This window comes from Anguilla rostrata, chromosome 18 (assembly GCF_018555375.3).
Source record: "Anguilla rostrata isolate EN2019 chromosome 18, ASM1855537v3, whole genome shotgun sequence".
In the NCBI taxonomy this organism is placed as follows: Eukaryota; Metazoa; Chordata; class Actinopteri; order Anguilliformes; family Anguillidae; genus Anguilla; species Anguilla rostrata.
Genome location: NC_057950.1, coordinates 29,671,053 through 29,688,683, shown reverse-complemented (window position 1 = coordinate 29,688,683; position 17,631 = coordinate 29,671,053). Strand labels below are relative to the sequence as shown.

Genomic DNA, 17,631 nt, shown 5'->3' with positions numbered 1-17,631 from the left:
TCCTAGGAGTGGCCAACCTGCCAAAATTTCTCCAATGGTGCAGTGACAACTCCTCCAGGTAGTCAGAAAAGATCCTAGAATAACATCCAGGGAATTGCAGGCCTCTCTAGGGCCAGCTAAGACTCTGTGTTCATGACTCTGCAGTAAGACAGAGACCGGGCAGTGGGCATAAATGGGATTCAAGGGAGAGTAGCGAGGCAGAAACCACTACACCTGGATGATCCCCATGCCTTCTGGGATAATGTTCTATGGACAGATGAGTCAAAACGGGAAATGTTTGGACCAAATGGGTCCCATTATGTCTGGCGTGAAGCAAATACAGCCTTTCACAGTAAGAACATCACACCAACAGTCAAACATGGTGGAGGCAGTGTGATGTGTGGGGATGCTTTGCTGACACTGGGTACTTTTTCACTGCACTGTAAAGCAGGTACAAATGTACAGCAGTCATGTACAGTAGCCCAGTCTTTGGAGCTGAGTAACGGATTTCCCACAGTTTAACCCAATGCACATGCACCTCCATGCATTGGTGGACTGTTTTGCTTCAGCAGACTCTTCTGTTAAAAGTTTAAAAAGTTTTCATTTGTTATTTTTAGAGCAGTACAAGATGACAGTTCTTTGACTAGTTAAACGTGTGTGTGCACAGGTTCCCAAAATAATGAAAGTACACTTCATTTTGACTTATTTTGCTTCCAAATGAAGATTCTACATGTGAAAAGCAGAAGTATAATATATTTTTGTACAGCTGCAAAACAGTTATGGGTTTTTTTTAGATGCAGAGCACCTCATGGAACTGGCTGGTTAGCCTCTCACTCACTCACTCACTCACACGCACACTCACTCACTCATACACTCACTTACTCACTCACTCACACACTCATTCACCCACTCACTCACTCACTCACTCACTCAATCACACACTCACTCACTCACACATCACACACACAATCGCTCTTGTTTAGCAGGCTGAAGATTGTCCACCAGGGGGAGTCATTATCACTCCTGGGGCTTCTCATCATTGACTGTGTCCTTATTCATACTGTAAAAAGTGAACTCCCACATTATCAACCTCAGTTGGACCAGAAAAGACATTAAAATAAACGTGGCAGCCAACTTTTTCAAATCATTGTTTGATTTTTATAATGGATGGCCGCACTGTACAGCTGCCTAATCGTTCTCTGAAATATAGGCTGAACTAGGTCTTTTTTTAAACCCCAATAATGATCCATATTATTTTCTTAAACAGCATGTGCATAAACATCTTGAATATACTCCACCAGCACTTGAAACGGTGCGGTCTTGTGCCTTATGTTCCACTTGACAAAGGAGAGCAGAGATACACACGTTATCTGCATCTTGAAGATATACGCTGTTGGCCAATAGTCTTTCAAGATTCAGATGCAAATTAGTTTGGGGGCAGACAAGAGAGAACAGGCAGCCATTTTCCTCCAATCATTCTCATGCAGGGTACTGTGGGACAGCTACCTGGCCAGAAGCAAGTACCTGTTGATGAGGGCTATCAAAATTTAGGGCCAATCCTTGAAGTATTATTGTTATATTTAAATAGAGAAACTGTTGCCAGTGGTTTGAAGTTACATGATGAAGTCATGCAAACATAAATGAGAAAGTAGACAAATGAAGAAGGATAAGGTTTTAGAGCTAAATCAGGGGTTCATTTTTTAAAGAATTTATGGTTTAAACATCATAATCAAACCTATTCAAAATCATAACAAGCACTGGGTTAGGGGTTGCACAAATGACAATTTCATACAGTAGTTCCTGGTTTGAGGGTGTATTTTATGATAAGAAAGGGGCCAAATCCACAACAAAATGTTTAAAGCCAGCTTTCAAAACAATTCAGTCATCTCCAGAAATATATATTCAATCTAAAATAAACTCATTTTGTAGCTCTGATTCTGTACTTTAACAGGAGATGGAAAAAATGAGAGGCAAATTTGGTCACAAATGAAATCATTTTAGCAAATGGTTTGGTTCCCATTTTTTCTGGTTTTCAGGGTGCAGTGAACACAGGCAATCCCATAAGGCAGGAGTGGTCCAGCAGTCCTGTCTTATGCCAAATTCACAAATATGGATGTAACATTAATGCACTGAGCTCACATTCGTACTTTGCTAGTCGTCTCTGCCAATAACTGGATATTAATCATCCAAGTGGCGGTACGTACGCATTACATGGCCGCATTTAGAGGTTGGCAGAAAGGAATGATGGGAGAAATAGTTTTTAATGGACTCAATATAAAATTAATCTGAACTGCAGAGTTCAATACCCAGCTCCATTCCTACACTGTACGGAGAGTCACCCTGTGCTTCTCTGTCCTGTTTTGCAGATCATGCTGCTCACTGACCCAGAGATGGAGAACAGTGTACACAGAGTTAGCCTGTGTTCTTCTGTCCTGTTTTGCAGGTCATGCTGCTCACTGACCCAGAGATAGAGAACAGTGTATGGAGAGTTAGCCTGTGTTCTTCTGTCCTGTTTTGCAGATCATGCTGCTCACCGACCCAGAGGTGGAGAACAGCCTGCTGATCAGCTTGGACGAGGGAGCCACCTATCAGAAGTACCGCCTGAGCTTCTACATCCTCAGCCTGCTGTTTCACCCACAGCAGGAGGACTGGATTCTGGCCTACAGCCACGACCAGAAGGTACCACGTCCACCACCTGCTGTCCACACTGGGGCCCTGACACCATCTGTCATCTGTCATATTCCTCCCCCCCCACCCCCACCCCCCACCCTCTACCCCCGGGTGATGTGCTTGGGTTTCTCAAAAAAAACTAACATTCTAGGCCACAGTTCATTATCCACGTGAACACTGTCAAAACTTCAGAGAATCCGATGGCCAACGTGTTCCTTCACTGACTTTTGTTAACTTTTAAATGTCTCTTTCAGGGTGGGTCACGCCGCATATGTTTTTTAGACTGAGAATTGATGGAAAATATTACTGTAATATTATTGTAGATGAGCATGCTATTCATTACTATTAAATACATTTCAGTTAGTGGTTTTTTATTTATCTGTTTTACCCATTTATTTTTTTTCTGATATGACACTAGTGGAGATCTTATTGTCTTAGAAATGAAATCATAATAAGTCGCATTAAGTAGATATCCGGTGCTTTATGATTTATATACCATAATATACTGTAGCACAGTGAACATACTAATAGCTATACGGTCTGTTGCTAATACCAATTTTGGGCATTCACAGTAGATAGGATAAGAAGGTTATTCATGTGAAAGGGAATCCGAAGCTCATTTGCATTCTATGCTTAAAATTCATTTGTGAGAGATTTATCATGTTCTGGCGGTCAGGCTGTAAAGAGCCGTCTGAATTATCTGCTGATGGCAATGTCACTCCAGCCGTTTCTCTGTCCTCCATTTTATAAAGGGGGGGAAGCGTCCCTCCCGCCATGTCGAAAATGACCAGCGCGCACCCAAACCAGAAGCAGCCTTTACTGCTATACTACAGGATTGACATTTGGTCATTTCAGTAAGAACTGCATCTTAAGTCACCAAATGTCTTGTGTAAGGAGACAACAGTATGACGTCATTTGTTTTAACCATTTCACTTCACAAAAACATCTGGTATCATGGACACCAGCATCATAAGCATGAATCTGATGCGTTCAGCTGTTATTCTCAGTTTCCATTAAAAGACAGTGAATCGACTCCCTTGCAACTTGGTTTCAGAGAGCTGACTCCACTGAAGCGAGGCTGAATAACTTTGCACATCGCCAGTAGAGTACCGTCCAACATATTGGGTCCCGATAATTGAGATTTATCAATCTTTCTGATAAGAGTGTTAAGTACGTGCTAATTGCCCGTAGCCCAAGCATATAATCAGTACTGGGAACAAATTGTTTCTTTTAAGCTGTGCAGGCAGAAAAGGTAAAATTAGTTTGCTGTTACTTTATGTTCGTGCCTTCAGCAGGCTGTACCCAAGCAACCAGGAAGCTACACAAAGGTACACATCCATCCACACATCCACGGAGCCAGTGCAGCTCATGACCTTTAAACAGCAGAGGCTGAGACCTCTGTGCCACTCCACTTCCACACTATTCAAATGTCAAATTTAAATAGCTCCATTTGGGGAAATTATTTTAAATTTAAGGGATGAGATTGCACCTGTGCTGTTTGTGTAAATGGAAAACTTAGAATTGGTCTGCTTCCCACCAGCAATCAGAATATTCTGTTTTAATCTTTTGAAACAGAGTAGAAAGAGATATTGGGGGAATTGAATTGAGTGAAATCTTATCTCCATCTTATCTACCTTAGATTTTTTTAAAAACCAGAGGGAGTCTAACAGCCTGTAGTGCAAGAAAAATAGGCACTAAAGTTGCAAGAAATATGGAAAAGAAGAAGAAGATAGGCTTAGATGTGCGGAGCTAAGTAAACATAATGGCAAGAAGGTTATTCGCAGTGCGAAATTACAAAGGTGTAGTCCAGGTGCAGTGTTCAGTACATACTCAGTAGGGTCCAGCTGAGGGGCAGTAATGTCAACAGAAGACCAGAAATATCTTGTGTTGTCTAGCAAGAGAAACTGTCCTAAAACTGCACCACAACTACAGACATGATCAGTAAACTAAGATTGACTAATCATATAGAGATCCATTCAGTTTTAATTTTGTAAGTAAGGTTGAATATAGATTGTGAGGTAACAAATCCATGTATATTGTATTTATGTATTACTCATGTTAACCGCTTTGCGCACATGACAAATCTTCCCAGTCCTTGCCCATTTAGGGGGTACCCTATTTAAAGCTTTATAATGTGAACATCACAGACTTGAAACATGGCTTAAATGAAGCAAGACATTTGTACTATTTACAATACTAACTTAAGTTTGTATTCATAATTTAGGAAGAAATAAAGTTCCACAAATGCAATTGTCTGGGCAAAAAATCAAAATGGCTTCCTCGAATTTCATTGGCACCGCTCTGGTTCTCGGCAATAGCAGACTTCAAAGGCAATCAAAAGCCCAGAATTCATCCATCCATCCATTATATATACCTGCTTATCCTGGGCAGGGTCGCGGGGGGTGCTGGAGCCTATCCCAGCATGCATTGGACAAGAGGCAGGAATACACCCCAGACAGGCCGCCAATCTATCGCAGGGCAAAACCCAGGATACATTACATTACATTACATTACAGGCATTTGGCAGACGCTCTTATCCAGAGCGACGTACAACAAAGTGTATAACCATAACCAGGAACAAGTATGACGAAAACCCTAGAGAGAAGTACCGGTCCAAGTGCAGGGAACAACCGCATAGTTCAACTTGGACCCTGAAGGTTAAACTGATTAACACTACCACAACGAGAACGGCAACAACGCAGTCTATGGAAAAAATACAAGCAGTAGTTAAGACAGTTAATGCACTTAAGTCACCTACGAAACAGCTGCCTAGTTACAACCCTAAGCTTACAGTCATTTACAGGGGGGTAGGGAGGGATGGGGAGAAGTGCAGCCTGAAGAGGTGAGTCTTCATTCGTTGCTAAGGATAAGGATTATATAATCAACACTCATTTATACCTGGACTACGGAATCAATTTGTGGTGTGGGGATGGTTTAAGCAGCCACACCTGCCCTGGGTCAAGTTAATTAGACCTGGCTAATTAGATAATAGGTTAGATAATTGGCCGGTCTAACTGGACCCGGGAACAGGGGTGGCTGCGCCTGTGTGTAATCGGTGCGCACAGGTTAAATCTGCCATCCCCACCCACACAGGGGAGAGCCTCTCTGTCATGGCAGTGATTGACATCTGCTCCTCGGCTGTAACATCTTGTCAACCTCGTAAATAAATGTGGGTTTGGTGAACATCGTCTCCCGGTGTCTCTGTGCCGGAGAGCCCCTTGGAAAGCCACTTCAGTGGTGGAGGGGGGGGCTATGTATAAAAGGTGCTGTCATTTCTACATGATGAAACTAAAATGTATTAAAATGCCCTTTAATAAAAGACAAAAAATAAAAAATTTTGGAGCACAGATTCAATTCAAGAAAATGTATTTTCCCTAACATTATGGAGATCACTGTACAGTACACAGCATTTCAAGCAAGCATATGTATATATACATTTTTCTGGCATGCAGCAAGCCAAAGATATATATATACAAATGAACGTTAAAAACTATGGCTCTGTTTGCTTAGATGTGCATGGTAGTTCCTCATCTGTTCTGTTCTGCATTCACTTAGTGTGCACAAACTCCTCCACCGCCGTTTTAAGAGTACTTTGGGTATGCTTCACTAACGCATGTGGTGTACCCCGCATTTATAACTCAACGTTTAACTGTAGACTCATTTGATGAATAGCAAATGTTTGATAAGTGGATGTGTTACAAAGGTGTATTTGCTCAGCTTGGAGAGCGTTAGACTTGTCCATCACGTTTTCTCTCCAATGTTCTGTGCACAAATCCTCACAAATAATTTATCCACATTCATTTTGATGTCAAACACACACCCGGCTCAAGTCTGGCTGTGTGAGCTTCATAAAAATCAAATGCTCACTGCTATCATTTTAGCAATGTTGATACTTAACCCATGTACGTATATTCGTGGCCTTTGTTGGTTAGTAGGGGGCAAATGTTGAAATATTAAAAAGAGGGCAAAGGCTGGTGTCAGCCATAGAGATTAGAGATTGTTGTACTTGTATAACCAGAAACATTTATTCTGAGCTATTATGCTATTTCTTAATGGATTTTTTTCCTCCATTTAACCCAACTCGGACTGCCCAGGCAAGCCCCAAAGAGTACAGACACATACTCTCCTCCACAATGCTCAATGCCGTTGGCCACTAGTTGCTCTAGCGCACCCACTGGGTCGGAGGTGTGCACTACACCTGCAGCTCAGACAGACAGATTCTATTTGCCCAATCAGCCAACAGGGGTCGCTGTTGAGCAATGACACAACCATACAGACACAGGGATATTCTACAGCATGAAGCTGCCAGCCGCAACTGGCACCTGACATCAACGCAGTGCCCATCCACACACCGAAGAAGAGCCTAAGAGGATGAGCCACCTCTGAATTAATATGTAAAACAGACACTATTTATGGTATGCATTGACTTTGCCACCTTCTTTTCTTTAATTAGACTCCCGTTAGCTTCTGCATGTGCAGCAGCTTCTCTACATGGGGTGCACACATGGGAACATGACATAGAACCGAACAGTAATAAACAAGGACGCAATAACAGCATTACATGAAAAAGGGCTGGAATCCAGCCAGAAAAAGTTGCTCATCACTTAGCACAGTGGTGTTCGAATTAGGCTGTGCTTTTAACTTGCACAAAGTGCTCGACGACTGAGCTCGTGCTAGGCATTTATTTTCCACCCGCACTTAGCATTTAATTATTTTATGGAAAAGGTTTTCATCGAAAGAATGCAGCTGTGTTAAAAGCAGCATTTCCTGGGACGAGCCGGATCCAAAAATAACAGGCTAGCGCAAAACAAGAAACTGCATTGCAGGTGAAAGAGGAAAAACACTGTGGGTTACTGGGCGTAATCCTGTGGCATGACCGCATCCTGCTCACTCAAGCACTATATTTATATTCACTATTTTATATTGCCTTAATTTGATGGCTATATACCGTTTTATTGTTGATTAGAAACAACCGGGTGCTTTTTACGCATACATTTCAGTATTTATAGCTGCTGTGGGTCATGCAGGGGGTTGAAATACAAGGGGTGGAAATTTTACCTTCAGTCCAAACGTTGCGCTCAAGCGGCTCTCATTCCTTTTTTCTTGATTAACAATCATACCAGCTGAATAATTTGTATGCGGTTCTGGGTCATAGAGAAATTGACAAGTGACAAGTTATTTCTCAGCTAAGAGTCCAATATCCATGTTTAGACTGTAAAGCTTACCTTTGAATTTTCCTGTGCAAGGATATTGCTCCATGGGGGTGTAACAGTACACAAATTTGTACCGAACCGTTCGGTATGAGACCTTTTATCCAGCACGTATTGCGAACCGGACAATTACAGACAATCTTTGTTCCCCCGATGACTCTGTTTTCCTTTCCTGTATTATTCGTTTTCCCTCAGTGTTGTGTTTAGTGTTTAGTTCTTTGTGTTCTGTTCGTTTAACCCCCGTCTCACGCGTTTCTCTGCACTTGGGTCCGCCTCGCTCCCTGGACAAGCACGTGGACTGCAGAGTAGATGATGTTGGTGGACCACAGGGTGGAAGCACAGGAAATGGTCTGCTCAGAACTCTTTTTATTACTTGCCCTGTCCTCCCAGTTACCAGTTATATTCACCAGCCATACACATTGCAGCAATCTAAGGGGTGGACCACAGTTATGATTTGATACCAGACCATGGGGCCCATCCACATACTGGAACAGAGCCTTAACAGATACCAGACCATAGGGTCCATACACACACTGGAACAGTGCCTTAACAGATACCTGACCATGGGGCCCATACACACACTGGAACAGAGCCTTAACAGATACCAGACTATGGGACCCATCCACACACTGGAACAGAGCCTTAACAGATACCAGACCATGGGGCCCATACACACACTAGAACAGAGCCTTAACAGATACCAGACTATGGGACCCATCCACACACTGGAACAGAGCCTTAACAGATACCAGACCATGGGGCTCATCCACACACTGGAACAGAGCCTTAACAGATACCAGATCATGGAGCCCATCCACACACTGGAACAGAGCCTTAACAGATACCAGACCATGGGGCCCATCCAAACACTTGAACAATGCCTTAACAGATACCAGCCCATGGGGCCTATTAGATGCCAAATAGTGGGGCCCACTAAGAGACCAGACTATGGGGCCCATCCACACACTGGAACAGTGGCTTATGTACCAGACAGTGGGGCCCATCTACATGCATTATGTTGGTTAAATAAATGCATTGCTGAACCTAAATGGATATAAGGTCTACAGGCAGCTGCAGTCCAGCAGTGTGCAAATTATTAAAACATTGTGCAAATTGTGAATAGAGCATGAGATTTCTCTGCTTATTGTAATCCAAATGACCATAACAAATAACTAGGGTATTGAATTGGTGGATAATCCTTTGCTTTACATGAAATTAAATATGGCTTATATTGAGATTTGCATTAGAATTACTGGCACTGATAGGCATTCAGTGTCTTACACCTGACTAAAGAATGTTAGTGGGCTCTGTGGAAGTTTGTATGCTGAGGAACAAATGGCCCTGCCTTGTGAAGTCCCGGAGCCAGAAAAATCTAAACTACTGTAGCTCTCAAATTCGATATCCGCCAAGCTGTAGCAGTTTACTGACCCTCTTTGAAAAAAATCAAAGTATTTTGCAGCGGTCAAAGAAATGCTAAGACCGTCCTATCTTTGGCATTATTATTTTCAAGGACTGTCTGACTTTGAATCAGTTTAACAATGCTCAGAGTGCTGGTGAGAAGCAAAGATGCTTTGGCAGACTTCCCGCTTTCTTTGAATTTACGATCGGGCCAGTGTAGGGTTCGGTCCGGTGGAGAACCAGATTTGTCTCGGTCACGCCTACGGGTGGAAAGAGCACACACACCTGGGTTGTGTTAACTAATCAGCCCTGGATCTTAAAGGTGTGTTCATCTCCACGGTGCAGGGACCGAAGCCAGGAGTACATACCGAGAGAGCGAGTCTTTTAGTTTTGTTTGATAGAGCACGAAAAACAAAGCAAAAGAGAACTGCCGCTGGAAAGCTGGAGGAGCAGGTCAGCTGAAAAACTGGAGGAGCTGCTCAGCTGAAAAGCTGGAGGAGCAGGTCAGCTGAAAAACTGGAGGAGCTGCTCAGCTGAAAAGCTGGAGGAGCAGGTCAGCTGAAAAACTGGAGGAGCAGGTCAGCTGGAAAACTGGAGGAGCAGGTCAGCTGAAAAGCTAGAGGAGCTGGTCAGCTGAAAAGCTGGAGGAGCTGGTCAGCTGAAAAACTGGAGGAGCAGGTCAGCTGGAAAACTGGAGGAGCAGGTCAGCTGAAAAGCTGGAGGAGCTGGTCAGCTGAAAAGCTGGAGGAGCTGGTCAGCTGAAAAACTGGAGGACCAGGTCAGCTGAAAAGCTGGAGGAGCAGGTCAGCTGAAAAGCTGGCCAGCTCGGAGCAGCAAGTTGAAAAGCTGCCGCTCAGTTTTGCTTTCTTTTTTTTGTTTGTTGTTTTAGTTTATTGTTTTTGCCAGGAACACATGAGGGGGAAAGGTAAAGGTGTTTGTTTATTTGATTTTGTGTTGGTGAGGGTGTGCTCTCTTTCTCTCCATGTGGCAAACTACGGTCCACTCCCGGAACTGCCTCATCTCCCTCAGAAGGATGACACACTGGTGTGCGACAGCCAGTAAAGCAGTTAAATTTTTCATGAAATACAAAGTGTGGCAGAGATGCCCCATAGAGAATGATGGCTGACACACAGGAATACTGTATAGTTTGTGCATTACGACAAAAATCTCACTATTTCCTTTATATTTAAAAGGTAAAAACTTGTTTGTAACTACATAAACGTGCCAGTGTCACAGCTATTTGCCTGTCAGGGATCTATTGAATTTGTGTTCTCTTCCAGTGAAAAGAGCAGTCAAAGGTCTGTGTAACAAATTATATGAATTACTTGTCAGACTCTTCTCTCAGTGAATATGGCTGCATTATTGCACATTCACGTGAGGGAAATTCTGCAACTGCCAGATGGCTCAACTATGAGTCATGACAGCAGTGCGCCTATACAGTAGCTGTGCTGAACAGTTAGGAGCTATTAAACGTCCCACCCTAATACATTGAAAGTATTGACAAAGTTGGCAGGTAGGTGATGTAATCCTTTTGGACATTGCCAACTCTCAAAATTATGATGCTACATTTACCTTCTTTTTAAGGATCTACGTCCGTATACCCATATATGGTCATGGAAATTGATGGGCATCAGCCAGTCCTCTTCATCTCCAGCAGCTGGTTCATTTCATGTTATTCCTCCGAGTGACAGCTTCTTCTAGCTCATTACTATAGCGTTCCATTCATTCTGCCCCTAATGATCTCTTTTGCACTGAGGTGGACGTGGGCAGCAAAATCCTTATCCAAATACATTACACATCTTGTGACACCAAGACCATCGACTTTTTTGGCGTCATATTTACGTTAAGACCAAAATTATCAGCTCGGAATGTTCCCATAATATACACGTTTATTTCAGTTTCTGCCAACCAATCTTTGCTGTCGTGTTCACAAACATGTGATTAGAATGTTCTTAAGTGAACATTCTAATGCTGATGAAACAATCACAACTAGTAATTGAAAGCAATTGAGTTGTAGACTTAGAATGTTGAAAGAAAACATTCCAACAAGCCTACTCTTCAAAGGGTTAATACTGAAAGTACGATTTCCTGGCACCCCTGCCCAATCGCAGCTTGCTTATGGATCCCGTCTGTTCATTACCATTAATAAAATGCTCTCCTTGCGGCAGAGCTGCCTTCAGTTTATGCTGTATGAATGCCATGCGATTGATGGATTAAAAAATGAAGCCTTCTGTGCATTTTTTTCCAACCCTCTTTGCAATGTTGTGGGTCCAATTGATCAGTTTAAAAATATTTTAAAGATTTTTTTTCCCCAGCATGAAATCTAATCAGTTCTTAATGCAATGGACAAATGGGCAATGGTAAATGGACAATTACTAATCTGTTTACTAAGTTGTTGCAGCCCTGCATTATATCAGAATGATGATGTCCGGGTCCATTTTTCCAATGGGAGTTGAGGAAAAAGTGTGTCAAACACGTCAAATTGAGACCAAAAAAGCTGGTCCTCTTTGAAAATGTAAGAAAGTTTATTCCCGCACTGCCCCCCCCCACCCCCCACGCATTGGCCGACAGTACTGTTCTCCCCCAGCTCGCTCCCCCGTTCCACAAGAACAAATTAATATTAAAATATTTAATACAAAAAAGTGCTTATTTCACCCTTTCATCCACTGGCACCTGAAGATATCTACCAGAATCAATAGCAGCATGCTGCATTAACTGTACCCACTCAGACTACACTAATTGTGCCAGCTCAGACTGGACTAACTGTGCCAGCTCAGACTGGACTAACTGTGCCAGCTCAGACTGGACTAACCTTGCCAGCTCAGACTGGACTAACTGTACCAGCTCAGACTGGACTAACTGAACCAGCTCACACTGGACTAACTGTACCAGCTCAGACTGGACTAACTGAACCAGCTCAGACTGGACTAACTGAACCAGCTCACACTGGACTAACTGTGCCAGCTCAGACTGGACTAACTGAACCAGCTCAGACTGGACTAACTGTGCCAGCTCAGACTGGACTAACTGTGCCAGCTCAGACTGGACTAACTGTGCCAGCTCAGACTGGACTAACTGTGCCAGCTCAGACTGGACTAACTGAACCAGCTCAGACTGGACTATCTGTACCAGCTCAGACTGGACTAACTGTGCCAGCTCAGACTGGACTAACTGAACCAGCTCACACTGGACTAACTGAACCAGCTCAGACTGGACTAACTGTACCAGCTCAGACTGGACTAACTGTACCAGCTCAGACTGGACTAACTGAACCAGCTCACACTGGACTAACTGAACCAGCTCACACTGGACTAACTGTACCAGCTCAGACTGGACTAACTGTACCAGCTCAGACTGGACTAACTGAACCAGCTCACACTGGACTAACTGAACCAGCTCACACTTGGTTTGGGATGGGACGGGGTATACAGAACTCTTACCATGCAGCGGTCACAATAACGGTGAACAAAGACAGGAAGCTTCTCCAAATATCGTCCCTCGTCGCTTCGGTATGATTTCCCGGGTTTGTAAATATTCAGGAGTTCTTGCGGTCGCTGTCAAACCAGCCATGCAAACGTTTTTCTTCTTTTTTCAGCTCTACAGCTCGGTGGAGTTTGGAAGAAAATGGCAGCTTGTACACGAAAAGGTGGCGCCGAATCGATTTTACTGGTAAGACCAAAATGCAGTGACTCCCACGGCGATAAGCAGAGCCGACGTTTGTATACCAAATACACTCTGGCATTCTCCACCGAGGGCACGCAAACAAACTCATTACCTTAGAATAACTAAAAACCAAAAACAAATCATTTTTCATTGATGATTTGAAGTTTCATTTCAAAAGACTATAATTTCCAGTACAAATTTTTATTTTTAAAAATAACGTTATGTTAAGTATTCACACCTGCATTATTGTATAATTACTTGTGGTCCCCATGTGTATTAGAAAATTATTTGTATGAATGTATGTGAGAGAGAGAGAGACTTTTGATGTTCCTTTATTGAAACACAGAATTTTTCACAACTACCTTAAAACCTATCGCAGCCCCCAATTTACAAATCCACAACCCACCCCTACCTGCCCCCCCTAAAAAAAACAAAAAACAAATACAACACCAAAAGAAACCCAATACAATGCCCAACCACCAGTTAATCTAAACATATCTCCTCTTCATTTACACCACAAACAGCCTTCTCAATACACCACATTCTTGTAAATGTCGGCACATTATGCATAATTTAAAATACTCAAATTCTACTACGAAGCGCGCAGAGACATAACCCTGCCTGCCCAAATAATAAATTTACCAGTACTACAGTATAGCGCTGTGGAACCTGTGCCTTGGTCCACGGATACACTCCCCTACAGAAAAACACACCCCCAGCCGCAAACACACTGTTCTCAATACACAAAACAGTTGAGTCAACCTTGAGTCAACACATGACACAAACAGGTGTGACATTGTTTCCTGCAGTGCACAAAATGGGCATCCTATCCCCACCCCAGGATCAACACGAGCTAACCACACCTTAGTGGCCACAGCTCCATGCAGTATCTCCAGGTCTCCAGTCCTCTTAGGGATGGGGGCCTTATCCAGCACCCTCCACCTGTACCCTGCCACCGTCTGGTCACCCAGCTCATCCTGCCACTGGTGCTCCCTCTTATCCTCTAGAGCCCTCCTGTGCCTGACCTTAACATACCCCACATACAGGTCTTTCCCCTTCACCTCCTGAAACTTCCCCAAACCTGGAGAAGTGAGGGATAAAAGCTTCCCCTCCCCCTCCTACCACTCCTCTGCTGCTGCTGTCATGGTAACTGTGGGTAAATGGGGAGCTTCCCATTCTGGTGCCTGCTCCGTTCATCCCTCGATCAGAATCCTCTCCAGGACCCTTAACAGCGAGATTAACAGCGTGGATGTCGTGATCTTGGTACTGTTTGAAAGGGTTGTAATTATACTTTGTGCTGGTATATAATTTAATGATCATCTGCATATGTTTATCCATTTATTGGTGCAAAAGCTCAAGTGTATGGATATCATGAGCTGGGTCTACTTCTGTTGACCCTAGACTTTGCTTTAAAGTGCACAAGCCACAGATTCACAAAATAGAAAGTTTTGGGTTTTTTTGTCTCCAAATTGTAAGTTTGATCTGAGAATGGGCAAGTTTGAGCTGAGCAAGTTTGATCTGAGAATGGGCTGGCCAAGGCATTGAATGCTAGGGCCAAATTTATTTTGTCCCAGTCTAGCAAGTACGGTAAATGACTTTTCCTGTCTTTGCAATCTTAGCTGCCGAAATTCCATGAGCCATTCATATCTGGTCCTCCTGAATGTGTTGCTGTGAATCTGGACTTCACGATAAATCCGCAAGGCTTACATTTCTTTCTCCATTCTTTGTTGGTCCTCTTGTATCATGCGCACATTATGCTAGTCCTTCGCGCGTCCTCTGCGGTTTGTGAAAGGAAATGTTCAGCATAGGAGAGGATTAAATCAGATATGGGGGCCCCTGCATGTGGAAACAGCAGAGGAGCTTGTTCAGATAAGCAATGCAGGCCTGGCTTAGATGACTTTGATGCCATGGAGGCTGTGGGGATGTGGTGTAGTCAGGGCAAAAGGACTAAGAGGCCCAGATATACAGTAAGGTCCTCAGAGGTACCTGGCCTCTGAGGGAGATTTACTCTAAAGGGAACGACATGAGAACAATTTACTTTTGTTTTGCCTTTTTTGATGTTGGAGTGCCGTCATTCATAAATGCTGACCAAATGCTCAATTATTTTTCTTGACGTTTGTTTATTATTATTTGGTATATACACACACACACACACAACTACACACAAACACACACACACACACACACACACCACATATATATTTTATTTAATGTTACTGTTTATGGCACATTGTAATTATGGCACAAAGTGTCTGTTTATTACCTAAGCATTTGGCACAATTAAGACGGGTAAAATGCTGATGTATTGTACCATTTTAATTTAAGTGATGCCACTAAAATTAAAAGTTGTCTGTGAGTTGATTAGTAGGCCTAGTCCAGCAAGTGTCACTTACTGAATAAAAGTAGTTATGTTCCAAACAAGTGACCAGTAGATACACATCTTAATTCTATGCTGTATATTAGGCAATACATTTACGTGGGTACCTCTGCATGTAAACCAAATACACCATTATGCTGCAATTGTTATGCTGTAACCTCTGCACAGCCAGATACGTATACTGTATGTCCTGGACTATAACAGTTTTTTTTGGGTCTGAGCATACTCTTCCATTAGTGCAGAGCATTAGTTAAACACTCACCTAAGTACTGAGAGCTGTTCATATTTGTTTGTGTGAAGCTTGTTGTCTCAGTCTGTGCATCTCCAGCCTTGCATGATTAGCTTACTAGCCTAGCCGGAGTCATCGCTATGTGATGGCGAGACGCTGCCCATAGCTGTATTGATGCAGTTGGGTAACCAGGCCGGGGCTAGCCCTGGTGCAGCTGACCCATTAGTTCACACCACTGGGACCTCTGTAGTGGTTTTAGACTGTACCATTTCCCAGTGTAGCCAAGTAGCCAGTGTAGTAATCCTTTTCTGTCTTTGTCTTCTGGCATAAAAATATCCAGTTAGCCTTAATAGCTATTTGTTGTGTCAACTCTGGCCACTTAAACTTGCTAGTCCTTCTCTCTCCCACCACTCTCACCATGTGAAGGAGAGCTGTGACTTTGACGGAAATGTCTGTTTCTGCTCAGCTCCATATTATTCCAAAATTAATGCGAGAGTTCACGTCCGCTGCCTGGAGTCCATGACTCACCAGTCAGTTATCCAGCTCTTCCTTTTCAAAGCAGCTGTGACAGAGCCTTGTGATTACAGGTGGGGTTCTCACTTGAGTGGCAGGTATGCCATCCACCATGTTATGCCTTGGTGGGGCGGCATGCCCCATACCTATACAACACAGAGAGTTTGGCACTTTTCAGGGTTCTCTACAGAAATAACCACAATGACCAGAGACTCTCAGCCCTTACCTTTGTACTTTCTGACATCATCTAAACACACTGAATTCACAAACAACTTCACACCTCCACACAATAAAGCCCCAAACTTAGGGGGATTTTGTCTTTCATTCCCTTCTTTTTCCTGGCAGTTGCATCACAAATGCTCTCCCCATTAGACATTTAGTTGCATCATTTAGTTGCATCCAATAATAACTTTGGATCTTAAAAGTACCCAATTGCTTGCAGGATACTGAATAAATAAAAATTCAAAATATTTAGGCCAATTAAATAAAAATTGAATCTTACAAACCTATCCAGACATATCTTTTCCCTATTACTGTTCTGTATATTTGTTGGTCAGATAAAGTTCAGCCAAAATAAGTTCAACAGTTCAATTTTCGCATACACAATTTCCTAAACAAAATAAACACCACCACCACCACCCATTTCATTAATGCTTTGAATACACCCAACCACTGGATACAGACAGTTGTTCAAATATTTAGTGTATCCATTTTTACCATTTTTAAGTGTAACAGCGGAATTGGAGATTATTTCCACTATAAAAGGTATTGGCATTTCACACTTTCATTTTGATAGATACTTTTAATGGCAGGCCTAGATTTTGCAAGTTTTAATTAATGACAGTGCTTTGTACGCATGAGTAACTTTGCATTTTTATACATTGAAAACAACCATGTATTGCGCCATGTTGATCTTTCTGTCAACACACATACTGCAGCTAGTCGTTTGCCATTGTGTAGCGTTATCGATACACAATGGCAAACTACAGGCGTATTGTTCAGTAAAAACGGTAATTAGTCTAAACTGAAAGCACAGGAGAGATTTGTTTCTGCGTTAATCATTTGTTCAGATGCACCCAGCCTGCAATCTGTGAAATACTGAGAGGACCTTTTCAGAACACAAGGGCAAAATGTGTATGCTTTTGTCCTAAAGCAGTGGTCTCAAACTCGTTGCCATGGAGGGCTGTGTGTATGCAGGTTTTCATTCCAACCAATTAATGCTGCCTTAATTGAGTCCAATTACTCATTCAGCCATATGCCTTTAATTGCATTGAAGCACAGAATATAAGCAAGTTTTTATTTAGAAAATGCGGGTCACCATAGACGTTGGGTCACCATTATGTGCAAACCTGCATCCCTAATTCAGCAAATTATTGAACTAATTATATAATCAATATCTGAGGCTGGAATAAAAACCAGCATACACACGCCCCCCCATGGCACTGAGTTTGAGACCACTGTGTTAAAGCCACCCCTTGTGTATGCCGTAATGACTTTAAGAATATAATTAAGATTTAAACTTCGACAATAACTTGTGATCATTTGAAAGCAAATGACAGAAAACATTTGCTGTATTTTTCCAAGCTTAATGA

General features: G+C 42.7%; 1 protein-coding gene across 3 annotated transcripts in view; it reads left to right on the top strand.

Moving 5' to 3' along the window:
* The window catches only part of LOC135244781 (VPS10 domain-containing receptor SorCS1-like), a 148,906-nt gene that overhangs the window by 81,943 nt on the left and 49,332 nt on the right, over positions 1-17,631 (top strand). For all 3 annotated transcript variants that reach the window (XR_010327056.1, XM_064317342.1, XM_064317343.1), the window contains exons 4-5: positions 2,500-2,658; positions 12,853-12,926. Coding sequence is in view for 2 of the 3 variants with exons in the window: in XM_064317342.1 (XP_064173412.1) it covers positions 2,500-2,658; positions 12,853-12,926 (233 nt within the window). In the remaining variant the exon portion in view is untranslated. The remainder of the gene's footprint in view (positions 1-2,499; positions 2,659-12,852; positions 12,927-17,631) is intronic.